Below are 26,791 nucleotides of genomic sequence, written 5' to 3'. Positions count from 1 at the left end.
TGATCGGTAAGAGATTCTCAAAGCAGACTTCAAGCTGGTATATGCTATAGGTTACACCAGGTGATGATTCGTCTGTTTCTAAGTTGTGTTGTTTCACAATCAGAGAAAGCAAAATATGGACAGGGTGCTATCATGTAAAAATTATTCAAAGGCTGTAGGCGACTGAGTACAAGAAGGGATATTATGTGTGAAATAATTGGGTGGGGTGGAGGATATGGCCCCCGTCCCCGCACAGTTTCGGGTTGGGTTCTGGAAAAGAGTGACAACTGTTTGTATGGTTACCTGCCTAAATGTGCAAATTGCTATACACATACAATCAAATATATTCTTTGATAGCAGATACGCTAGACTATTTCTGGTCATCTCTATAATGGTTGGACGGGAATCTTAATGCTAGATTTTCTGCGAAACGTTCCTTAAATAGTCAAATATAAATCTGCAAAGTTACAGACCAAATATTGAATCTGATTATGTGACGAATCATGGCGACAGATCCTTTGACTGGTAAGTCTGTAAAATAAAGTCACTGCCTTGCAGTTCGTTTTATGTTAGGCCGAGGTTTGGTCTACTAAGTTACATCTCCGAACGGTGAACGTCATACTGCATTCTACTTCTACTTTCTAGGCTAGTCTAACGTTATTAGTATTTCGCACAATAGGGTCAAATACTGCTGACATATTTAAACTCAGATACTTCAAAAAATAGAGAACATTATTAGCGCACATCAGTGTGTACAGTAATTTAACACTATTTCTTAGAATGACTAGGGCTACTCTGTGTTTATACCACAGGCGTAGCAGTAGCATGTCATCTGATCATTTTAAGCCTAATATTAAAAATGCTTATTCTGACTCATCAACTACTTACTACTACTGGTACTGGGTATCCAGTCAAAACGTCCCTTTACCAAAACGTCCCCGCTTTTTTAAGACCAAAACGTCCCCGCTTTTTACCAAAATGTCCCTGCAGTCAAAACGTCCCCATGAGTCCGAAACGTTTCCGCTTTTATAATCAGTTGGAATGCAAGTGTGGATGTTTTTCGTTCAATTCAAAGAGTAAGGATAAGTATAGTTTAGGTTGAAAACACAGTTTTTTTTTTGTTTTCCTTAATTCGTTAATTCACTGAAAAACAAAATATAATTAAACGATATAGTCCTTCATGATTTATTTAGCGCCTGTAATCCAACTTGCATGCCGATAACTTAGCCAAATTATATAAAACTTAAAATTAATATATATTCACAACTGTGAATGAATGTGATAGACGGGGACGTTTTGACTTACGAGGACGTTTTGACCAACATTAGGCCAATATATAATACATCATATTTGAAGCAATTTTAAAAGTAAAACTGTCCTAAAGAATTATGTTCCTTTACTTATTTCCATAACCTCAATTTTCTACGTTTTTATATCTCCACATAGAAACGTCAGTGTTTGGTATCAGTCTTAAGGCTGAGACTCTTCCAGGTTCACCATCACCAAAGCAAGATACAATACTTGGCTCTGTTGTAATACCTTTTCACACTGGGAAACCTGTAGTTGTTCTAAGAGATCGACTGCAGGAGCAAATTGACACATTACCCACTTCATACAGATTTTTAACAAAACAAAGGTAAGTGTTTTAAATGTTGAAAAAGTTTGTGAAGCATGCCCTCTTTATGTATCTCAGGCCCTGTTGTTTACTTTCTAAAGCACAGTTCATCTACATACTGTATACATCCTATAAACAATTTGACTATGTTTTAGAAGTTTCAGAGCTGTGCATGACTTACCTAACCATTCAAATATTACATGACATGTAGTAGTGTTAAATTAAACTAAGTCAAGTAATTAATGAAGTGAATTTTGTTAAGGCTTGCATTTCCTGTGTAAAATTGTCCATATTGTGGAATTGATATTTGAACTTTTCTTTTCACTGACAATATGGTGACAAGTGATTCCTTTATATCATCATAGGTGGCCATTACAGCTGAATCAGGAGGAATACCTCCCATTCAAGCATTTGATCAACAATGAAGGGGTGATATGCATCCAACATCACCACGGTATATAAACCCATTTCAAGTTTGTTTTTTAAAAGTTGTTAATAAGCAGAAATCAAGGGTTGGTTTAATGTTGCAAACCAAGCTAAGTAAGTGTATGCAACAATAGCAGTATCAATCAACACTTTTGTGAAGACCAAAAAATTGCAAAATGAGTGAAAAAGTTGAGAAAAACAGAGCTATTCAATGAAATATCCATTATGAAGGCAGAGGTTGTAGTTTCTCTCTTCAAACAGTTCTTTGAAATGTACCAATTCTGTTGAATGATACATTTCATGAATGTTAGATGGTCTTTAATGTCACTAATGAGCTACTCATGTGTGATCTTACATCTAATCATTTGACAATATTTTGGTTCTTTTGTTTTTGATGCAGACTTAATTGTGTGTTACTGTAAAGTTTGATGAAGTTGATAAGTTGGATTACACGCAGCATTCACAAATGTGTTAACCTTCATACTGTAGAGAGCTAGCTGTTTTGCTGTTTTAAAAGCAAAACTTTCACTGTATGATCTTTGTGGATGAATGGAAACAATCCAAGTATTGTCTTGCCTCTCATGAGATACTAACAAACTGACCACATGTGGCACACAATAAATGATTTCAAACTAATGTTGTCTGCATCATTGAAATTTCTTTTATTTCAAATTCAATAAAAGTTTATCACCAATATTATTTCTTCTCTCTCTCGCCTAGATAACAAGAGAGTCGGGATCATTACAACAGAGGGCAGGGCTTTGGGATTTGTATTCTTGTCAGATCTGAATCTTAAAGTCAGCCATTTGCGAAAAGCAATCAACTTCCAGGTACACAAGTTTCATCTGCAAACAGAATATGTACTGCTTCCTTTCATTTTCGATATTTCTTTTTCTTTCTTAAAGACCTTGTTCATTTCATTCCAAAAAAACAAGTCAGTTGATTTATGTCACATGATATATGATGTAAAGTACATTTTGCACAGTAGTTTCTTTTAATGTAGTCCTTTTTTATGCTGGTGGGGTGGGGGAGGGGGGATGACCTAGGGTAGAAGCGGTGTCGCAATGCTAAACTTATGTGTGAGGCTGACAGTCTGGATACCGCATCATCATAATGTGTAGCAACTGAAACTGACACTCCTCCCATTGTCAAACTGTGGCCTTCTTTGTCAAGCAAGAATGGTCATGTGAAACGTAGGACCCCTTCCCCTGCCAAGACTTTCCTTGACCACTTCACATAACATCTCCAGTCTTGCAGTACCAGTTTCAACCATTCCCGATAATCAAATTCATTCCATTGTTGTCTCATAGCTTACTGATGTTCAGGAGTTTTGGAACAACTCGTGGGTCTTTCTGGACAACAATTCATGGCCGCTGTCTACCAAACAAGAGGAAGATATCACAGTATTAGAGGTCCTCTACAACTCTCAAGTACAGGTACAATTTGGAAGACGGGGAGGCTCACCAAAACACAAAGTTGCAACTCACATCTTGAAGAAGGACAACAGTTTCTCCCCTCCAGCCAAGATACAAAAAGTGTACGTTTGACCAAAATGCCCACAGAATTTGTCGTTAATGATACATTTCTTCATTCTTTCTTAATGAATGAAGAAGATGGGTAGGACTTACCTACATATAATAATTTCAGTAGTCCTGAGAGGGAGAGAGAGACAGACATGACACAATAGTGCTTGGCATAGTGATTGCATACATGACGTAGTTCAGAAAATGCCTCATGTACAGTTAGGAATGGAATGGTTTGGTTTCATTCAAAACATAACAAATGGGACACCATTAGTTTGGTTCAAATGTTTCATACGCTTCATCTTTGCAAATGGGCCAAACTTTTGGCAAAAAGAGTACACCGTCATGATTTTTATTTTAGTAAACAAAACCAAATGGAGATTGTTTGTACTGTCAAGATTGAATGCATAATGAGGGTACAAGTTATTGTTGTTTTCCTGATTGGTAATGGTGGCAGTATTCATTAATTATAGGCAATCATCAGGTTCTTCAAGTAGCGAAGATGCCATCTGCTATACCCAACCTCACACGATGGCGCCATTACAATCCATCACCGAAGCAGACTCTCCGACCAAGACTAATTCTCAAAGCGCCAAACAGATCCTGATCAGCTATGTTAGAGCTGAAGCTTCGGAATACGCCTTAGATCTCAAGGCTGAGCTGGAGAATCTTAACCTCAGTGTTTATCTGGTGAGTGGCTTAGTTTACTAGTTGTACTACAATTAATATGATAAGTCACAAGTTGTTACATGACAGGATAGCTTGAGCTATTAATGTTGAGAACACTAATTGTATGTAAAACAAACAACCATTGGATTGAACAATAAATCCATCTGAAATTGATCCAGAGGGGTGGAAAAGAAGGAAGGAGGGTACAGAAGTGGGTAAAGGGAATGGTGGAGCAGGGGGGGGGGGGTGTAGGCAGATGAGGTGACCTGTCTTGGTATGCAACAGTAACCGGTTGTGGGTTGAAGATTGAATTTTCCTGTTTCTTGATTTTCTTTGCCTTTGTCTCTTTACAGGACGTCCATGAGATATTTTGTGGCAGTGACTGGCAGGACAGCTTAAATTACGCTGTCAGTAATTGTGAGGTCTTTGTGCCATTGGTGACTCCGAGATACGGAGAGACACAGTGGACCAATAGAGAGGTATGAGATACAGAAGTAAGGTGTTAGGAATAATATCCCAGTTAGCAGTAACTAGTTTCATATCATTTGTTAATTGCAATTATCCAGTGCTATGCGAATCACACCGAACTGTCTCACGGAGGATTTGAAGCATAATTGAGGGCAGGTAGTAGCACCACTCAACATCCGCATGTCTGTTGGTCTGTGCATTAGTCGGTTACAAATGTCAACATTTTCCAAAGTTCTATTTAGGTACTCAGTTTTGTAGGTTTATGTTAAATAATAACAGGGCTGATACCCAAGGCAAGAAACAACAGGTATAGTCAATTTTGAACAAAAAATGCATATTTTGGTTAAAAGTAAGAAATAAACTGCTGTAGTTTGTTTTGTATCATATTTTGACTTCATGTTCCATTGTTAAGCTTGAACTGTATTTTTGTTTTCAGTGCTCAAGTATTATCTCCTATTGTGTACCAGATTTCAATGTTGACATTGCCATCCTACTACTCTTATAATATTTGTTCTTTGCAGATAAAGTTGGCCGATGTTCTTAATAAGTATATTGTTCCTGTGTCATTCCTCAAGTACTGGCCACCTAGATGTCTTGCCATTCAGTTCGCTACAACGCAGTTTATTAATTGGAAGCTGGCCTCTTCCACGTCCTATGCTGCTCATGGTAACTTTATCTCATTGCTTCAAAGCATATATATGTATTTTTCTCCCAAAAATATTATCCAAACCTCTGGGAGCATTTTTATTCCATCCTCAAAGCTGTTTTCCTCATGTTTTGAGTCATAAAACAGTCAAGTTGAATGCTTGCCATGGCTCTAATTTTGGAGCTTTGGAACCCTCCAGGAGAATGGGGTAGAATCTTCAAGAGAGAAATTCCAAGGTTTAGATACCTACGATTACATATGATATCCATCCAGAGTATATTTACAAAACCATTATAACACAGCAGAGAAATGGAGGTCGGCAACTATTTTCATCTCTCCGCTTGTTTTAATTGTGTCCTGCTTTAGGTGCCAGTGACATGATCAACGGATTGGACAGTGTTGATGGCTGCTTCTCGTGGGACAGACCTGATGTGGCAGCGGTTTCCAAAGAGATCGTTAAGCGTTGCAAGAGGGAAGCAAAGAGAAACAAGAAGAATGCCAATGTGAAGGCAGTGCAGATTAGCATGGTAAGGTATATTAACATACAATGTGAGAGCAGTAAAGATGAGTGTGGTAGGAACTGTGCACACCAATACAAAAGTGTAGCAAAAGTGCATGCCAGTGTGAAGAAGCTGTGCAGGGGAATTGGGTAAGAGGCTGATAAGCAATGTGTCATGCCATTGTGAATGCAATGCAGACGAACATGGGGATAAAAGTTCACGCCAGCTTGAAGGGCAGTGCCTGTACAAGTGGAATATAATCAGGGGACTACCTGGGTATGGTTGCTGTGGAGGATTACAAGGAGAAGACAGTTTTTTTCAATTTATGATTTAATTTTGTCATCCTCACAGATGCGCCGAGGCTTCTCCACCCGCTTAGCCATCAGCGGTGACCAATCAGATGGTTTAAGACAGAGACCTTCGCTAGTCATCATCTCTGTCCACCCAGATCAGGAAAAGTTTGTAAGTCAGGATCTTGTGACTTCAAAAACTATTGGGAGGAAGTGGGACTAGTTGGAAGCAATCGTTTGCCAAATGTGTATTTATGTTCAAATTCTTCGTTGTAATTTGTGCTATTATTGTGTAATGTAGTTAAAGATTGGCTTGATGATTTTGTCTTTTGAAGATTTCAGGTTGTTTGTGAATATGCATTAGCATTTGAATATTTCATCTGTAAATGTTTTCTTTGCTTTCATTGTGTTTTTCCATGATGGGAGGTATACAAATTCGAAAAAATTTGTTCATATTATGAAACTGACCACTGCTTTATATTCCAAAGTTGCAATAAAATATATATACCCTTTGTATCCTCTTTGTATGAATATGCTGGTCAATATGTTTTAGTGTCACCAGGAATGTTTACCTTTTTTCTAGGCCAACGAGCTGCAAGTGATGTTTGAGAAAGAAGATCTTCATGTTTGGACAACATTAGAGCTGAATACAATGAATGGTCATGATGCATCTGGTGAGTTTAAGACTAATTTTGTAGAGGGGTTTAATATTTTAGCTCACACTGGATAACTCGGATTCTGATGTTCTCATTAGTATCCTATTTGTACTGAGAAGTTAAACTTGTTTTGTTGGTTTTCCAGACGATACTGATATATTGGACAGTGAACAAGATATTATCGGAACCTCATCTCAGTATAACAGAGAACTGACTTTCCAGCAAAAAGTAGAAGACGCCGGGGTCATCGTCTTTGTTTTGTCAAAAGCATTCGCAGAGTCTGGAACTTGTAAACAACAGGTAAATCAACATATCTTGTCATCAACTTTTTTTTTTATTTTAAAGTGATTTTTTGAACGATCATTTGAATTTGATTAATGGTTACTTTTGTTGTGTGTGGTCAAAGAAGTTGAAAAATAACTATTGTAAATTACATTGTTGATTTTAAGAGATAATTTAACATTGTTTTTTAATAATCCTTTCCCTTCTTCAGGTGTACTACTGTGAACAGAGGAAGCTGGTGGTTCCATTAAAGTATGAGGCTTTTGAAATGCCAGGATGGATGAGCTTGCTCATTGGAACTAATACTTTTGAGGTTAGGAGATACAAACATATGATTAATTCAGTTTTTAATGGGTAATGGAAGCTCAAGATAAATTTTGATATATTGCTTGCTTTGAAATGTACATTTGACCTTTTGTTGACCTTGACCATGATTTTAACCACACCTTTTGGAAGTATTGGACATATCTATCGTACCTGTGAAGGTTGAAAATCACTTCAAGGTTTCTCCTTGGTATTATAATAAAAAAAATCACTGGGACTGGACAATTGAATTCATGTGTTGATTTCCTCATCATACCTACAGGATGTGCAGAGAGCCAACTATCAAAGTACACTGTTAAACAGAGTCACGAGAGCTGTTAAGTCAGACACTGTTGAGGACACCTCAGAGTATGCCAAGGAAGCTCAGATTGGTGCTTGTGTGAGTATATATGAATATTCAGATAGTTGTAATTGAATATGCATGTCTAGAACATATATTGCCCCATATTATCAGTTTTGCCTAAAACTGAGTGTTAATCGAAAGGAAAAGTGCCTTTGTAGAAACAAGGGAATGTGTTCCGTTGATACATATCATGTACAAACGAGAACATTTCATATAGGTACTGTTAGCAATGATGAGGAATCTTGGATGGATGTTGGTACTACTTTGTTGGTTGTCCAGGAGACAATATAGATCTAATTTAAAGGTTTTCTGGAGAGCAAAGTCTGTGATCTAATAAGGTTAATGTATCAATTGAATTTATGGTTCAGTGCTTCTACAGTGAAATAAACAAATCATGTGACTATTTTTTATATCAGCAGTCCTTATCTCAGACCATTTTCAATATTTCTTTAACGATTTCACAACAATTCTCTTGAATGGTAAGCAGCGGAAGATTTGTCATGGTCAGATATTTTCAGATCTTGCAGTGTAATGCTAAAATTATCCGGTAATGATTTTTTTTCTTTCACCAGGTGCAATTTGTGTGCCAGAAGTTACCCTCTGCTGGATGTGTCTATATTGCCGGAGGCACCAAATTCTTCTATGAAAAATCTGAAGAAATATGCAAGTAAGAAGCCATTGCAAACTTGTGTTATTTGATGAGACTTTCTGTATCCCTCACCAACTGGATTGTTAATTTTAAGCATAAACCGAGGTGTGATATGAACGAAACTTTGTGTGGTAACCAATCCTACAGAAATATACTACATTTGTTGCCATATATATAATGGAAAAGAAGAAAATGTCTTCATAACAACACAAAATCTCATAAATATAAACATGTAATTTGTATGAGATGAAATTGGAAGGTTAGAGGATGGATTAGTGAGAAGAAGAGGCAGGGATTTTGCCTCTGAACTCTCATGACATTAATGCAAGTGATGCAAAAATACTAAGAGATAGGTTTCAGAGCAGCTGGTAAATTTAAGACCTCATACAATTGAAACAGATTGTCTTAATATGGGAGAGGTTTTAACCACAGCACCAATTCCAATTTAATAGTTGGCATGGTTACTTACCTTTGATTAAAATATTTCAATACAGCTTCGAAATAAAAATTTGGAAAGCAGGCTTTGTGACTGCAAATTTTTTTTTCGACTGCTGAAAACTAAAACACTGGGGTAATGATGGAATAATAAATCTTTAAATATTACGTTCAGAAACAAAGTGAGATCAATAACAAATCTTCTAATAAAAAAATTATGTTACAGCAATCTGTGATTTTACCTTTTGCAGGGCTATAGGTCATTCTCTAGCAGATTTGAGTAATGTAGCGGTAGTCACCGGGGGCTTCTTTGGCGTCGGTGAGACCATTTCCTACAGCTTCTATGAAACTCGGAAAAGCAAACGCTTGGAACCCAATGTGTGGCACATTTTACCCATACGAGATGAACAGGTACGTCAGACTTCACTCATGTTATCTGAACAGTCCATCAAAAGAGGTGAAGATGTTGAATGTGAGAAAAACAGAGGGGAAAAAAACAAAAATTATCTTGCATGTTTTGATTTAAAAAGAATTTTTTTTTACTTTACAATTTTCTAGGACCGCAGTGCCCAGACTCGTCAAAACTCTGACAAGACTTTTCCTCAGGTTCCGTTTGGACAGACCATCTACTGTGGAGAGTCGGTCAGACAGAGGGAGACTATCGTGTCAAGGGTCTTTGACATCTGCATCTTAGTCGAAGGTTACTACTGATACTTTTTGTCATTCAACACGTGTAGCTTATTTTTACAATTACAAGTCTTTTCATCTTTTCCATTTCAACTGGTTTTGTACAGAGATCTCTTACTCTGAGTGATGTTTTCCAAACTTCCAACAAAGTTAGAAACTTATTCTGGTCAGTCTTATTCTGGGTTATTTTGTTCATACTATGTATTCATTTCATACTCACCTGCCTACTTTCATACTTACCTTTGTTTCCACTCACAGACATATGTGTGTGTGGAGTTAAGGATGGAGGCACATAAAAATTGTATTCAAGTAAAATAGGGCCAGTATTATTCACTAAGTATTCTGGTATTTTATCAGTCCTTTCTCTTCACTGTTCCTCGTTTTTAGGTGGTCCTGGGGCTGCCCATGAGGCGGAGGAATTTACCTGGAGTGACCACACAGTAGTCCCTATAATGTGCACAGGGGGTGCAGCTGGGGGAAAGTTTAAAGTTCCAGAGAAAATATTTGAGGTAGGTATAGGATTCTCAAGAGATGGAAGTGAGTAGGGCTTGTAGTATATTTATACAATTAAATGCTCATTTCGAAAAAAAGACATGAAAAGCTTTGGCGAAATGCAACTTTTATAATGCAAGAAATACAAGCTGTTCAGTTCCAGTTTCTTGAACTAGATTATAATAGTTTATCTTGTCATTAGCCTCAGAAAGTAGATATTTCAGCTAGTTTCAGTATGACGTGCATCGTCATTGAAAGTTGCTGGAAAATAGGCATGATTTATGTTGTTCTGTGCTTTGGACTCGGATTACAATGACTGTAGACAATCCACCTTGGGACTGGGTTAAGGTGGACTCGACTACAACCAGGCTACAACACTGCATGTTGATTAGCTGTATTTATTCTTCTGTGTAAGTCAAATGTTTTGAGTCTTATGTTCCAGCATTGTGTATTCAAATTAACATTCTGTAAATTCTCTTCAGGTTCCTCCTGGGGTGGACCCATCCGATTGGACCTGTCTCGGAGACAAGGAAACCTCCCCTCGGGAGATTGGTAAAGCCGTCAGAAACATCACCGCATCTCTACTCAAAGGCGCTGCTTCGCAAGTCACTTGCCAAACGTCATTCTACAAGAGGCCATCTATTGCCAGGACTCGTAGCTTGTCAACATCTTAAATGCTGACAAATGTTAAAGACAACAAATGGTTGAATATTGTAATGTTTTAACCTCTAAATTGAAGTAACTGGTAACTAATCAAAATTTAAAATTTAATTAATAAAATCATTGAAGTATCTGGCAAACTCCTACAAGTAAGAAAGAAATTAATTGTTCCAGGAATACTTTCCTTTTCCTTTCAGTAGTAACCATTGTCTACAGATTGTCAGTCTGACAACGATGGTGTCATAGTCGATAGCCATTACATTCAAACCAACATCACAATAAGTGCACAAATAATAATGTGCTCAGTGCACAGTAATAATGTGCACAAATAATAATAATGTTGGTATCTACTTGTTCTTTTCCCCTTGTAGGCCATTGGTTAGGTACTAAGAAGCAGATATTGTGTTCTTTCAGTCTTTATTGTTTTTTTTTCATTTGTTTTTTTTAACCTTGTCGTTGTTTGCTCTGTCTAAACCCTTTCTTGATAATCTTCCTCATACTAAGGTATGGTAGGCGAGTGCAATGTGATGCTTTTAGAATTTCATGTATGTTACAATATGCTTGTCTATTTTGATGTGGCAAATGTAGACCGGGTTACACTTCTGCTATTCATTTGTATCACCATAATGGGTTAAATTTAGCCTAGCTGATACCTTTACCTATGTCTGAGTTTCTCCATGAGGCATGCTATCATGTACAACTGTCAATTGTATTGAAATCATAGTCTTGAATCTTCCAATTGTATTCTCAGCTATAAGTTGGTTTTTCAGTCTTCTCAGCTGATAACCTCCTCTTACCTGTTTTATACCTCAAATGATATCTTGTCAAGTGTTTGTGTAGTTTGCCAAAATATTTTAGTATTGTGTGTTTTCATCTCACTTTTATGTTATTGCTGCTTGCCTTTAATATTTACAGACTTCACTGCTGTAATGATGAGTGTTTGCCAAAAGCATCGTTACAACTAAATTGCCACTTTTTGCCACAAAGAAAGACACATTAATGTTGTCAAGCATTTGTGTAGTCTGTCAAAAACTTTAAGTATGTGTTTTGTCATATTACATGATGCTGCTTGCTTTTAATATACCAAAATATAAAGTTAATTTGTCATTTGTAGAGGTGTTAGATAACTTCTAACTTTAAGTCAGTGTTTAAGCTTTCCTTGTCACTTATATGTGGGAATTAGTTCCCATCAGACATTGTGTGTGCTCATAACAGTTGGCAGAGATTCAGTGTTTTTAAAACAGCAAATGAAAGCTTTTTATTATACATGGAAAAATGCTAGCAACTGATGAAATGATTTACTTTCTTTAGAGGAGGGAGAACATTGCTGATAAGATGTCTTGATTGTTATGATGATGGTGAGTCGGCTGGTAGCCAGGGTCTTTCGTTGACAGTTTGAAGGTATTTGTTTATTACACAATCAGACATCTAACTAAACTTGTTAGCAGTAAGGCAGCATTTATGACTGTTTATAGATGAAAGTAGTGTCAAAATCAATTCCTTAATTTTATTCTTTTAAAGTATTTTTTTTTATTACAGATTATAAATGAATCATATTATCAGTTAAATGTGTGCCCACATATTCCTGACATGTATTATGCGGTATTTAGCACAATATTCCTTGCTCATTTCTTTCTTCCTTCCATTTTTACTGCCAACATGAAACCGTTTTTGTTACCTTGAGTGTAAATCTATGCAAGTACTGTAAGACCTGTTTTCTGTTGCTTTTATTTTAAAAATTTACTTTCCATTTTGTCATTTTTCTTTAACCTTTACAAGAGTCATATCTTGGGCTGTCACATAAGAACTTCAGTTCAGACAGTCACATTAGAACTGCCATGTTAGAAGAAACTCATTTAGAAGTATTCATAGGACGGTTAAAAAAGTACAAAATAAGGCAGTAACTTTAGTAGAAAGGTGTCTGGAATTGAAAGAATAGAATTGTGTATAGTTTAGGTGCCATGTGTTAATTTTTTATCTAATATATTACATTCTCAAATAATTATAATGTAAAGATGAGTGGGTTGGTGGAGCAGGTCTGTGTGAAGGGGCTTTTTGAGTGAAGTCTTGCTCTAAACAATTCCCTCTGCAATGTTTAACAACTTGAAAATGGATACAAAATTATTATGACCTGTAACGATTTGTTTTTGCTGCAAAGACATTCATCAGCAAAAATAGTGAATGAATATTGGTGAAGTGCTTAAAACAGTAATAATTTCCCCCCCATACTCATAGGCCATGTTCGATTCGTCCAATATTACAAATACCTCCAAAATAAAGTAAATTAGAAACTCTTAATTGAATCTGATCTTGTATGAAAATATAAAGTTCCTAGTGCTGCTGCACAGTTGGTTTGCAAGTCATCTGTCTTTTTGTTCCAATCAGAAGAAACTGTGTCAGTCAGGCTTTGTACTCGAGAAATTTTGTATATATATTGTTTACAATTGTGTATGATATAATAGTCAAATATAATAGTTAAATTTTCAATATTTGATATGATGTGCAGTATTAATAAATCGTCTGTGATTAGTGAATATTAATGTAAAAATTAGAAATCTGTCCATCCCGTGCTGCATTGAAGGAAGACTTTGCTGCATTAAAAAGTATTTCTTGCGTTAGAAATCGAACAAAACCATGTACGAAAAAATAAACTTTAAATCAACTCGCTGAGTTGCACAAAATGCAGAAAACTGAGAAAGAAAAAAAAACAGGAAAAGAAAACAAACAAAAAAACAAAACAATTTGTTTACAGATTTGGAATCATTTTTCAGGCATTGAGAAAGGGACAAATTTGAACATAGCATACTTTATGGAAAAATTCAGAGAAAGTGACAAAAATATTAATTAATGATTTACAAGCAGAGTACTTTCATGAAACATTGCCAGATCTTGAGAATGACCAACCGTCTTCTCGTGTTCATGCTATAATCCCACCTTGCCGCCATTTTGTCTGTATTTTACCGACGGGCTTCTCTTTATCACAGAGTATATAATGTTTAAAACAATTTTGTTAGGGTGTTTTCCTTCTTTTGTAATCTCAGGGCATTTACATGAGCTTACCAGAGTGGTTGCGCTTAACATGAATTACAAAGGCATTTTTTTTCATGTTTGTGGTTATCCGTGAGAATGTATAGTACTAACAAATTTCAACACTAAAAGTTTGTCGTGAGAATATTTGAACGACTGGTCATTCAAGAAACTTTGTTTTTAAATTTTTAGTGGTTCAGCTAAGAGTCCAAACGCTAGGATAGGTTATGTTAAAATGAACGTCGCCTGTCAATAACCAGTGGGTATTATGACAATAATATCCTGTAGTAGTCTTTAGTATCTTTCATGCATTATCATGGGTTTCGAATTTCTGACATCGTTGAATGAATTATTTTCCAGCTAAGTCGCTGAGAACATCTGAGCATATATGCATATATAGGAATGTAAACAATGGTGGCAAAGTTTGCTGTTGGTGTTTGTGCTAATTGCTTAGCAACAATAGATTACTATGCTCATCAGCTGATGATGATAGTGATTCTATATAGTAATTAATAATGAAGCCCATTGTCTATCTGTGGATTTAGTGACAGCAAGCAAGCTGTGCATAAATGTAAACGAGTTTGAAATCGAACATCCAGCTGTCTTTGTTTTCTCTTACATTGTCCCAGTGATATTAATACAAACTGATTTGTATTATCACTGAAAGCATTACCTTTTAAAAGAACTGCAGAAAGTCATATATAAATAGAATTATTGCCTGATGCCAGCAAACTATACATAAGTGGAACATTACTTTACATCCTGGATTTCAATATTTACAAGATACTCTTCGAAGGCAGTGAGGGTTGGACGGTAGTTACGTCAAGGTGATAATTAATTGTCTACGTCAAGGTGATATTCAAGGTTTTTTCCCTACTATATGACATTAACGATACCCCTGCACGGTTGGTGTGGTTAGTGCTCTACTTGGACCAACGCTGGGAATGTTCTCATTCTCAGTCTCTCAACTTCTGCTCTCAAAACTGCAATCTCCTGGGCCTGCGCTTTTGCCAGGTCAACAAGCTTCCTTCTTTGGACAATATTTTGCATTCTCTTCTCTGCCCCAGTTTCATTCCTCATGGAGGCTGGAGGAAGAAAGTTATGATGCCATGTAAACTTTGAAAAACTCTGACATCATCGACATAAATCACTTTATTTCCAGATCAAGCTCTTGGAAAAATGACATAGATGATAGTTCAGTCAGTTTCAACAGGAACAAGAATTTGACAATTTCATATATTTCAACAATACAAGAAACACATCCGATCTGAAATGCACATCATTAACTGGGTGTAAAATTGCATTCTTCATAGAGGCTAGAATACCAAAGATACAAAATTATCAATATTGATGGAAGTCCTTACAATGCAATATCAACATATTTGGAAGTCAAGATATATACTAGTCCTTACTTAATTGTCCTCAACCAGTGATTAATTGTTAACTGACCAACCTTAATCATAATGAGTTAACCACAATTGATTGGACAATCTTAATGAATGATACACTTTTGACTGACCCAACATGATGATGACCCACCATGATGATGACCCACCATGATGATGGCCCAACAAGGATCTCAATGAGTCAATCACAGTTGATTGGACAATCACTTTGACTCACCATGATGATGACCCACCATGATGATGACCCATTATGATGACCCACCATGATGATGACCCAACAAATGAGTCAATCACAGTTGATTGGACAATCACTTTGACTCACCATGATGATAACCCACCATGATGATGGCCAACAATGATTTCAATGAGTCAATCACAGTTGATTGGACAATCACTTTGACTCACCATGATGACCCACCATGATGATGACCCACCATGATGATAACCCACCATGATGATGGCCAACAATGATTTCAATGAGTCAATCACAGTTGATTGGACAATCACTGACTCACCATGATGACCCACCATGATGATGACCCACCATGATGATGACCCACCATGATGATGGCCAACAATGATTTCAATGAGTCAATCACAGTTGATTGGACAATCACTTTGACTCACCATGATGACGCACTATGATAATGGCCCACCATGATGATGACCCACCATGATGATGACCCAACAAGGATCTCAATGAGTCAATCACAGTTGATTGGACAATCACTTTGACTCACCATGATAACCCACCATGATAATGACCCACCATGATGATGGCCAACAAGGATCTCAATGAGTCAATCACAGTTGATTGGACAATCACTTTGACTCACCATGATGATGACCCACCATGATGATGACCCACCATGATAATGACCCACCATGATGATGACCAACAAGGATCTCAATGAGTCAATCACAGTTGATTGGACAATCACTTTGACTCACCATGATGACCCACCATGATAATGGCCCATTATGATGATGGCCTACCATGATGATGACCCACCATGATGTTGACTCACCATGATAGTGACCCACCAGTGATCTCACTGTGTGTCTTACCAATAACCACACAACCCTTGGTCCGAGCGAGTGATTCACAATTAGATATGACACACCATTGATCTCAGTGAGTGGTTCAGGATTTGATCTCATACAGTATTTGAACACACTTCATTACATCATCGAGTATGTTGAGGACCTCCACTGGTTGTTGACCTCTCTTGGTTACTTACCATTCACTTCATTGATGTGTTTCCTTTCAGCTACACATACATTCATCTCCTCCAGTTCTCTATCCAGCTGGGCATTCTCCAATTGCTTGCTTCTGATGCTCTGTCTCATCTTGTTGTATATCTTCTTACGGTCCTCGATGTGTCTGCTGTGATGCTGAAGTAATAACATACCAAACCTTTTAGTTGTAGATGTATTATGAAGAGACTGATGGATAGGGTTATCTCTACAATATCATCACTACTAAAATCAAGAAAGAAGGATTAATTTGTTACCTTACTGAACTTCATTTATAAAACAAATTACATACAAACATTGTCATAACTTTCTCAGTATGTGTGTCCATCGAGAAGCAGATATCACACTGCTGACATATAGGCAAGTCTGTAATGTTTTGTTTTTTGTTACAATGGAAATGAACTGTCAGCCAAACTGTTGTTTCTACAGTTTAAGCAGTCTATTCCCTACCACTTTAATCTTAGCTGCACAACCTGTCCTTATTTCGAATACACTGATTATTATCACATCTAAGCTGGGATAGGACCTACCATTCTCTGGTTCTCCAGTGTCTGTTCTAAAGTCTGCATCTCCTGAGCTCTCCTGGATTCTTGGTCTTCATCATGAAGATACTAGAAGGAAATAAAAAAATAAACAGCTTGAATGAAAGCAAAAGTTTTGATCAAGTTATCCAGGTCATGCATGGTGGCTAAAATCTCTTCTTCAAAATAAGATTGTGAAATTATCGGAAGATATGTCAATGTTCTTCTCCTTTCAAGTCACTGTAATCTGCTTCATGTAAACATGACAATGAAATTGGCGACGACAAAAACAAAAGCTAACGTTCTTTCTCCAAAGATACTATAAAACTATTTCATTCCAGCGATTAGAAATCTCAATATCTATGCCAAAAATGCCAAATATTTCTACTCTTCAAAGTTATGTAACACTTGAACATATGGTGTCATTTCTTCAGATAATTAAATAATTATACATATTAGGTTTAACATTTATTTGGAATAATTGTAGGGCTTCAAATTAAATTAATAACCCATTTTACCAGTTGTAAATCTCTGGAAACTTTCAACATCTGTATCTCTTTGAGCTTATTTAATAAATCTTCAATCTCCATGATCATCTTCTTGTATTCCCTGTTGAATTAAACGAAATATCATTTCTAATTTTTCAGTCGGTTTTCGGGTTATGGTTTGCATATCAGATACAAAAGAAAGTAGAAAAAAATCAGTAAGAAAGCAATTAGACAAACATCTAGTAATTAAACCAGCCAGCTCATGTTCATATCAATTCTGTTGATTTATGGAACACCTGGTAAAAACCAAGGTAAGTGTATATATTCTGGTGAACGGGGAAATTATAAAATGCTAAGAAAAAATTCTACACTAAATCACAGCCTTACAAGTGACCATCATCTTGCAGATCTGACTTGCACCTTAAAAATCAAAACCTTGCTGATTCCATTCATGTTGGACAAACTACCTAACTTATGTGGCACTCATTAGATTATTTAAATTGTTCAACTAACATAGCATCACTAAATATGGAATACTAATCCAATAATCTGCAACCTTAGTTTTGAATAGGTATTTTACACTCCAAAGTCAAAATTCAGGGGATTGGAAGGCTTGTTTGGTAAGGGGGTAACCCTTCTACAAGATGCATTCCACAAGTGTGATCAGTGTCTTCCTAGAGACATCTTGTGACCTTTCCATAGCAAAAATAAAAAATATAGACATAGCATTTATCTGCTTTTGAATTATATTTCACATATATGAAAACAATTTCAGGAGCTAGTGGTTGTCAAAGATTAGAAATTAAATAAAAATTGCAAAATATTTTACTCACCATTCCAAGCTGTGGATTCCTTTGCGGAAATCCTTACTGCGAATCATTTTGGACAGCTTTTGATCACCAAGTTGCTGGGGAAAAAATAACAGATGACAAAAGTAATCCTTTACAGTAGTACTGACACAACAAAGTAAGTTATTTAAATGTTATAGATTTCAAGTCCTTATAGCACTAACAATACCGTCTTGTTAATTGAATGTCTGATAGTACAAGAAACTCCACTTAAGTCATTTCAAATGGAAGGAAGAACTGTATTGTTAACAGTTTGTCTGATAGTACAAGAAACTCCACTTAAGTCATTTCAAATGGAAGGAAGAACTGTATTGTTAACAGTTTGTCTGATAGTACAAGAAACTCCACTTAAGTCATTTCAAATGGAAGGAAGTCCATACAGCTCTAACAATACCGTATAGTTAATGGTTTGTCTGATAGTACAAGAAACTCCACTTAAGTCATTTCAAATGGAAGGAAGTCCATACAGCTCTAACAATACCGTATAGTTAATGGTTTGTCTGATAGTACAAGAAAGCTGCCCGTTCATTGTCTCTTACCCTAATGCTTGCATTCAAGTCCTCGATGACACTTCTATGTAAGAGCACGCAGTCATCAAACATCTGAATGAAGTCATCACTCTCGACCTCCACCTGACCTTGCTTTAGGACCAACTGAATCTCCAAGTTACATGTAAACCTCATTCTGTCCTCACGTAATCTATATTAAAACAAATAAAACAAGCAATTATAACAATTACAATGACAATGATTATTACTCATACACAAACTCATCAAAACTAAAAATATTTATTTTTGTGTCTGCTTATTGAACCAACCCACAATATCCCATAGGCAACTATGACCAAACAGTAGGTAACGGTAACAACCAAAACGTAAGTAGGTTGCAAATGGAATGAATGTCATTAGGTGCTAAATGCATTTCTGTATTTTAAAACCATCTTTTTACACTGCAAACTTTCTCTTTAGTTAGACTGTATTGCATTTGTATTGAAGGGAGTGATATATTTAATAGTGAGATAATAAACTGAACCTTGCTAAACTAGAACATTTTGCATCATTCATACATTGTATTACCATGACTAAAAACTAGGACAACATCAGCTGTTTAAGTAAGAATATGATAGCAGTAATAATGGAGAACCACTACTATATCTTCCAATATGGTTTGGAAAAGTCATATATCATAAGAGCTAATATGCTGGCTGGTCAATATTCAGCAAATCACTGACCTGTTGAGCGCTGACAGAATCTCATCCATTTTATTCTTCACTGCTGTGTCTTCTTCCTGCCTGTGTTGCAGAAAGGCATTCATGTCAGCCAATGTTAAGGCCTGTGCTTTCACCTGGCAGCAGCAAAATATGAAAAGGGGCAAATGTTACAATTTATATATAAAATGCTTGGACTCAGGCTTCAATTATTCTCCTAAATTTGTTATCCTGTTTCTCTTACAGGATACAACTTTTCCTTTTGACTAATAGGGGATTAATGTTTTTCATTAATGGATAACATTTCATCTCTTATTAGAGAGTATTCTCTCTAAGGGATAACATGTATCATCTTCTTAGGGGATACTTTCTCTAAGGGAAAATATTATATGCCTTAATAAGGGATATTCTCCTAAGGATACCATATTCCATTTGTTTAGGAATACTCTTTCTCAAAAGGGTTTACCATAAGCTCTTTGGAGATAATATTCTTACTACAGGATATCACGTTTACTCTCTTGTTATGGAAATAATCTCTAAGGGATGCTTATTTTACCTCTTGTTCACTGATGAGTTTCTCTCTACGTATTTTGCACATATGTTTCCAGGTGGGAAGTTCAATGCCCTCTGGCATGTGAGAATCTGCATCCAACTCTTCAAGAGCTTTTAACAGCAATTCTGTCGTGCTTGGTTGTCTTGCTGATAGAGGGCGCTCTCCATAAGGATTGCCAGTCTTTGCAGGTGGTGGGCCATCTGAGATAGAAGCTCTTAGTTCCTTCCTTGGTCCTCTGAGCAGAAATGCAAGAAATATATACAAATATACAAATGTCTTTCACATATTTAACATCTCATAATACATAGTTTACTTCACTGAATAGCCCCTTCAACAATATAAAAAAAACGTTATTCATCTATATCCATATGGCTTGACATTTTCATAGGTTAAATCTATGATGTAAAAACCCACACTTTTGAAATAGCTACAACTCTCTTCCATTTATCAGTATTTCCACAAACAGGAGGAAACACCAAACTGGCCAGCAACAATCAAACCCTTGTAAACTTCCTTTTACAGCCACTATGAGAGCATCTTCACACCATGGGTGATAAGTTAATCTTTAAACCGACTTTACTTGGAACATATTGAAAGAGTTTAAGCCTTTAGCAATCTACTTTCAGAAACTTTCAAACACCTTTCAGCAGCTTACATATTGTTGGAGGCCGTACAGATTATCTTTAAGAGCATACAGGGTGCTTATTGTTTCTTATACTAAGCTTATACAATTTTCATGTACAATACCAACTTTGAAGAAGAAAAAGAAGAAGTGTTCATACCGAGGTCTTCTCCTGAATAGTTTATATAACTGATCTACCAGGATAGGATGGATATCGGGAAACTCTTTCTTGAAACTCTTGTCCAGTATTTTATCCTCCGCTATCTTGATGTCGTAGGTGTCTCGGAACCCGTCCACAATCTTCTTCGCATTCACAACAGCGTGAGATCTGTTTACCTGGAAGGGTCAATATTTCATGAGGAGAGGTTTCATTACTAAAGCAGATAAGCATACTAAAGCAGATCTATATGTTGTTCAACTGTATCCTCAAAGGGACTCTTTCTTTGAGGGGTGGGAGTGGGGGTAAGGGTAGGCTGAACTCAATAGTTGAAAATAGTTTGATGCAATTTTTATGCATTACTTGTTGAAACAAACATATTGATATACTATAATCATTCATCTAATGTAGACAACAAAAAAGTCCTTTCTGAAAATTTTACAATTGATTTGATGAAGTCTGCCGAGTCAGCAAGTCAGTTAATGTTTCAAACAAAAGTGGTCTTCTTGCCCCTAATCATACCACAGACTACCCACTAAGCTCCTTTGTTGGAGTCACTGCAGGGTTTCCTAGCTAGACTGCGTGATCTTCACACGACCATATCTTGGCTTAAGAATTGGTCATTGATATGTCATATCACATTACAGTATGGAGTATTTCTGTCTTCGACTGAGAGTCACATTGTCTACCACTGGCAACTCTTGAGAGAATCCTCTGTTATTAAGACTCCATTCTGCAATCAGATGAATGTTTTTTCTTTTTTCTATAAGGAGTTATCTCAAAGACATCCCTCACCTTTAATGATCTCTGCATCTCTAGTTGTCTTGTCAGTTCTTCCTCTCTACAGTTCAACTCTTCTTCAATCAGCAGTGATCGCTTCAGACGTAATGCTTTTAGCTCCTCCTGCAATATGTTTAAGAGAGGGAGGAGGGTTTTTGATAGATAAATTGCAAGCAGATGGGCGGTCTTGGATTGTCTGCCCTTAACACTATGTGACTGATAAACTTAAAGCCCATAGACAACATAAGTTTGTTTTTCAATGAATATTAACTTGACAACTTAAAGACACCCCAAACTTTTTTGGTTTTTAGATTGTGACTTCACATTGACTAGCTTCTACATTTCTAAATTTAGCCAACTACAGACAAGAATCACACTGTTGTGTTTCCAGAGACTGTGAGAAAAACTTAAGATCATTCTACCATATTACATAATACACACTAGGTATCATCCATATGCCTAGAAAGCTGCTTGCATTGATGCTCCTGCACTTGTCTCTGTGGTATCTTGCCTGCAGATTGCAAGTTTAATAGTATAATAGTCTCATTGAAAAATATGGAAGAGAAAAACTACAGGATAAAGTTTACTGGGATGTAGTATAAATAACTATTTGCTAGAAAATTTCAAGGGCTTGTCTGCAACACCACCCCCTCCCCCCCCCCCACTCCTCGCCCAATAACGTGTTTAAGATATTGTAAATCCTGTTACAGCAATCGCCCTTGTTTTCCTCATTCAAAGAGCAATTGAAACTTCTCCTTACCTGAAAGAGCACCATCTCTGTCTTAATTTTCTTGTCCAACAAGTTGAGCAGTTTGTCATCGAAATTTGATGTTGTGTCAGCAATGATGGTCTGCAGTTTCTTCAGTTCAGCATCCAAAGTCTGTAATTTTTTAAAGAAATAATAACCTTTAATTAACATCTATGATTTAATTGTTTAGAATGCATTTTTAATAATGAGAAAACATGTGACAGAATTTCAACAAGAGAAGGTTACATGATCAACAAGACACCGTGTTTTCAAAGTCATTTGATGTGCAACAATTTGTACATTTCAACTAACAAATGAATGCACTATATCTATAAAACAATACAATGCAACACACCATGCAATAACATACAATAGAAAGCAATGCCAAACAAAGCCATGAAATATACAATGCAATACAAAGCAGAACAACCAACTGAAATAGTACAACAAAACCAAATTACTTGATTTGAATGATTTAATTAAGGGAATTTCAACGAACCTTTCTGTATTTCTCTCTTTCATCATTCAGTTCCTTTACTTTACGTTCATATTCCTTGGCAGCCTTCTGCTCCTCTTCACTCCATTCGTCCTGAGGTTTGTTGGTCATGAACGAGGGAACAGTAACATCCTGACAGAAATTAAACAAATACACCATATGTCAACAAAGGTAAACCAGTAAGGTATACAAAGCTTGAAGTAGTCTGTAATAGCCAGTAATTAAACTGTAACTAACACAGGAAAATTTCCATCAGATCGACTAGTCTTCTGACATGGAAGTAGAATAACGTTAGAAGCTAAAACTTAAAACTTTTCTTTTTGCGCAAGACTTGGGCAACTAGCAGGTAATATAGCATAATCTCTTGATGACGATGGCCATTTCTCCCTTATTTTGTGCAAATTGCCAGGAGAATTTACAGTATTTATAAACAGTACCAGCAGCTTTCATAAACAGAGAAAGGAATATTTGATTATACCTTCTTGAGTTCATCTTCTTTCTTGATTTCCAAGACTCCCCCCATCATCATGTTCAGAGCTCTATCTCTGACATTATCTCCCTTCTCCTTCAGTTTCTTCTCAGCCTCTACCTTGGCTTCTTCATCCAGCTTGGCCTGTTGATCTGGAGTGATGAACTTTTCTACCTTCACCTGTAAAAATACATCAACGTAGAAATCACCTGATATTGAAAATTGCCATGCACGTTATATAATAGTGGTAGGTAAGCTGCAGACTGAATACTATGTACATATTGAAATAGTATAACAGCATACCATGGCTTATGTTCAGACAGATATTGCACAGAACAACAGCCACTAACATAACATCCACACAATAGAAAAGTAGTAACAACAGTAGTATTGGGTAACTTCATATCCCAAAGAATTTGCATTTGCATACATGCTGGTCTTACCAACTGCCCTCCCCCCCCCCACCCCACTCCCACCTCTCCATCCTTTTACCCACTATCAATAGCTCTTTATTACTCCCATACCTTCAAACCAGTTGGTAGATATGAAATCAAATTACAACCAATTCTTGACAGCAAACATCCTAAAAAAAGCTTTACTTACTGTAGTGAACTTTGATCCCTGGGATGTGTGCATTCATAAAATTCTTCAGTTAATAAGAAGGGCACAGTTTTTTCCTTTTTCATTCCCATATTTTACACCCTTTCTACCCCATATGCTGTCTGACAACTACCCCTATACATCCCCTACAATGGTACTTGATATATCCCCTGCATTACCACCTAACATATCCTAAAGACTACTACTCCTACATATCCTCTTCACTGCTCCCATCTTCCAGATATAAATGCCCTTACCTCACTGTCATCCACTGTCAGTAACTTTTCAGGTTTTTCATCTGAATCCATTTGAGGTTGCCAGATATCTTCTGATGTTTTCAAATCTTCCAGAATTTTTCGGATCCTCTGGTTCTTATCTTCGATCCTAGCAATCTCCTGTTCCCTCTGCTTGTAAGTGTCGCTGAATTCTTTGTTAAATTGCTGCTTAATCCTGTAAATGGCATCCTGTTTTACGAGAAATGCACAAAGAGACAAAATCATTGCAAGAAATATACACCAGAAAATAATCAGAGGGGTTCCACACACAAGCCATTCACACACCAGCAATAAGGCATTCCACAAACAAGAAACAAGATGTTCCACACATATAAGCCTCCATGATTGCAAATTCATTTTTGAAATTAATGACAATATCAGCAACTATAGACACACACCTGAATCAGTATGATCTGGTTCCTCTTCTGGGGTCGAGTGTTGAGGTCAAACTGACTGTAAAACAGTTCGCTAGCTCCACCGTATTGGGCGCCAAGACTACCGGTGGTAGAGGGATTCTCCCCGGTGTCACCTCCTTCCTCTGATTCCTCATCTCCTTCCCGGACTCCATCCTTCTCCTGTCGAAAGAAAGTAAAACTACCACTTATAGCATTAATCTCCAAGAAAATGATAAAAGATATGCCTATCACTACAGAAAGTTCTGTATGATGCATACTGGAGATGCCTGGTATATATTCATTTATCTTTTCCCCTTGATTGGCTGTGTAGAAATTTTGACTGAGGGAACAAAAATGAACACAAAATGGTTTTTATCAAGACTATTTGAAATAAACATACCGTTTGCTGGGCTGGTACATCCAAGATTTCCTTTCTTGCCTAGATTAAGAACAGAAGATAGTGATTAAGGTGAGCAGTTATTTCAGGAATTATCGTGAATATATTCCAAAAATTGTGATTTCGGTTGTCTATTCCACTATGCTAGTCACAATCTGGTGGCACCATACTTTGTAATATTAAAGGAAAGATGCCTGAAATGGTACTTGGTAATGTAACATAACATCATACCCATTAGTATTTTATTCCATTAAATTCAAACTACCAGTAGCAGAACAATTAAACAAATAATATATCAATTGAAAGACACAAAATGTTCAAGGTTGCATCAGATGCTCAATAATTCCTTTTATAGTAGCTGCCCAATACTTACACGTTTTAGTGGTATTAAGAATATGTGTGTATATAGCATTGCTTGGTCAGAATTATGCACAGGTGAAAGTCAAACCAAATAGAGCTTTAAAGCAGGGCCTTGCATTGAGTCTGAAGGTTTCTCCATGTTATGGTCTTATTAGAATACAGCTTTGTAAGCTTAACGATTCATATTCTTATTATTATGATATGGTAACACCAATCACAAACACTGAGTGCTAGATAACTCACAGCAATCTCTGCTCTTTCTATCTCCCTCAGTTTGGTGACAAATGCCAGTTCTTCCAACTCTGTCTTACTTCTCTCTCTCATGGGATAGTTGCTGACCTCCATGGTAGAGTGGAATGCCTGGAGGAGAATACAAGAACAGAATCAGCTATGCACACGTGAACTGAATTCAGGAATGGCATGAATACTACAGTAGTTTAGGCAATCAACCTCATACTGCACCCTCTGTATGTTCCTCATTACATAGCAGTGTATTTAGTTACCATTGCATAGGAAGAACACACCATGGTTTCTAAACCACTAACATCACTGAATGTCACTAACAAGTGATTTTCAAATTTCAAAATTAAGTTGACTTTAAGGTACTTTTGCTCTCTGAATATTCTGTCAAATGTCAAATGAACATTTTACTACCAAAATATTGCATCCTTCATCATAATTGACTTAATTTACTGTATTACTGAAGCACATACCAGTAGTACTTGCCCAGAGACTATTGACAGTAACTTCCATACTGCATCATTTCATATCATGTAATACAGATCTGTTTAGTTGGTTACCTCTATTCTTTCATGTCTACATCCTTCAGTATCGTATAAGACCTAACTTTACACTCAGTTTACCTTTATACTGCGTCCTTTGGTAACCATCGATTCCCAACATTCCTTCATGATCACATCTCTCAGGTACATTTTAGCGAGATCTTCTAATTCCATCTCTTCCCTGATCTGAAAGTTAACAAAGTGACAAAGAACATATAACTAATCGATAGAAAGTTAGTCATTAACATCAAACAATTATTGTCTGTCTTCGTACAGCAATCTGGCCAGACAAGCTCAAATCTAATATTTAATTTATTTAGGCTTATATACTTGTCAGTATACTATTACTATACCGGGAAGTCATTTCATGCGACCCTGTGCCTCATACAAAGAGACAAATAAGTCTGCATGTTTGTCTTAACTTAAAAATTGTCTGGTTTATTACCTGTTGGACCTCCCCGTCTCCATCCTCCTGCAGTCTCTGTTGTTCCTCAGTATCCAGGTTAAACTCATGCTGTCCAAGCTGCTCAATCTCTGGCAGTTCCTCATTAGTCTTCATCATGGTCTGGATCTAATCATCAAACAGATATAAGGAAGAAGAGTTAGGTAAGGAATATACCTCATTTAAAATAGAAGGTTTGTCAGAAATAGTGCAAAAACTGTAATTATTTTCAACTTCCAACCTCCAACTTTCCTTGTCCATCTGGCCTAGCGAGTTAATTTTTTTTCTGTTTTTCTTTCGTTTCTTCAGGATAGTTG

At 36.6% G+C, this 26,791-nt stretch overlaps 2 protein-coding genes and 1 long non-coding RNA gene across 4 annotated transcripts in view; 1 reads left to right on the top strand and 2 right to left on the bottom strand.

Moving 5' to 3' along the window:
• Window positions 1-346: 346 nt before the first annotated feature.
• On the top strand, window positions 347-14,263 carry LOC139967500 (uncharacterized). The gene is made up of 19 exons (XM_071971380.1): window positions 347-504; window positions 1,426-1,615; window positions 1,960-2,048; window positions 2,741-2,850; window positions 3,331-3,557; window positions 4,017-4,233; window positions 4,566-4,691; window positions 5,202-5,346; window positions 5,693-5,853; window positions 6,178-6,288; window positions 6,700-6,790; window positions 6,918-7,072; window positions 7,266-7,367; window positions 7,641-7,757; window positions 8,294-8,388; window positions 9,057-9,216; window positions 9,364-9,505; window positions 9,880-10,001; window positions 10,467-14,263. The coding sequence occupies exons 1-19, from the start codon at window positions 483-485 to the stop codon at window positions 10,656-10,658; spliced, it is 2,574 nt and encodes an 857-aa protein (XP_071827481.1). The 5' UTR covers window positions 347-482; the 3' UTR covers window positions 10,659-14,263.
• LOC139967501 (uncharacterized) lies at window positions 2,863-9,183 on the bottom strand. Its single transcript, XR_011793019.1, has 3 exons — window positions 9,048-9,183; window positions 3,649-3,672; window positions 2,863-3,397 (listed from the first exon to the last, which is right to left on the bottom strand). It is a non-coding gene; the product is annotated as an uncharacterized lncRNA (long non-coding RNA).
• The window catches only part of LOC139967499 (cilia- and flagella-associated protein 43-like), a 27,711-nt gene continuing 14,305 nt past the window's right edge, over window positions 13,386-26,791 (bottom strand). For both annotated transcript variants that reach the window (XM_071971378.1, XM_071971379.1), the window contains 19 exons: window positions 26,478-26,603; window positions 26,114-26,218; window positions 25,494-25,610; window positions 24,894-24,932; window positions 24,497-24,673; window positions 24,081-24,287; window positions 23,233-23,403; window positions 22,758-22,886; window positions 22,271-22,390; window positions 21,526-21,633; window positions 20,734-20,909; window positions 19,955-20,186; window positions 19,423-19,535; window positions 18,731-18,890; window positions 18,177-18,250; window positions 17,374-17,464; window positions 16,865-16,945; window positions 16,319-16,472; window positions 13,386-14,756 (listed from right to left, as the gene is read on the bottom strand). In XM_071971378.1, the coding sequence (XP_071827479.1) occupies window positions 14,587-14,756; window positions 16,319-16,472; window positions 16,865-16,945; window positions 17,374-17,464; window positions 18,177-18,250; window positions 18,731-18,890; window positions 19,423-19,535; window positions 19,955-20,186; window positions 20,734-20,909; window positions 21,526-21,633; window positions 22,271-22,390; window positions 22,758-22,886; window positions 23,233-23,403; window positions 24,081-24,287; window positions 24,497-24,673; window positions 24,894-24,932; window positions 25,494-25,610; window positions 26,114-26,218; window positions 26,478-26,603 (2,550 nt within the window). In that variant the 3' untranslated portion in view covers window positions 13,386-14,586. The remainder of the gene's footprint in view (window positions 14,757-16,318; window positions 16,473-16,864; window positions 16,946-17,373; window positions 17,465-18,176; window positions 18,251-18,730; window positions 18,891-19,422; window positions 19,536-19,954; window positions 20,187-20,733; window positions 20,910-21,525; window positions 21,634-22,270; window positions 22,391-22,757; window positions 22,887-23,232; window positions 23,404-24,080; window positions 24,288-24,496; window positions 24,674-24,893; window positions 24,933-25,493; window positions 25,611-26,113; window positions 26,219-26,477; window positions 26,604-26,791) is intronic.

The sequence above is a fragment of the Apostichopus japonicus genome, chromosome 5, assembly GCF_037975245.1.
Source record: "Apostichopus japonicus isolate 1M-3 chromosome 5, ASM3797524v1, whole genome shotgun sequence".
Taxonomy (NCBI): Eukaryota; Metazoa; Echinodermata; class Holothuroidea; order Aspidochirotida; family Stichopodidae; genus Apostichopus; species Apostichopus japonicus.
Note: the sequence above shows the minus strand (reverse complement) of the source record. Positions and strands in the feature narration are given on the sequence as shown.

Coding starts and splice junctions, on each gene's coding strand:
- LOC139967500 (XM_071971380.1), top strand. CDS start 483: ATGGCGACAGATCCTTTGACTG. Junction 7,758..8,293: donor AAGCTCAGATTGGTGCTTGT/GTGAGTATATAT, acceptor TTCTTTCACCAG/GTGCAATTTGTGTGCCAGAA. Junction 8,389..9,056: donor AAATCTGAAGAAATATGCAA/GTAAGAAGCCAT, acceptor TACCTTTTGCAG/GGCTATAGGTCATTCTCTAG.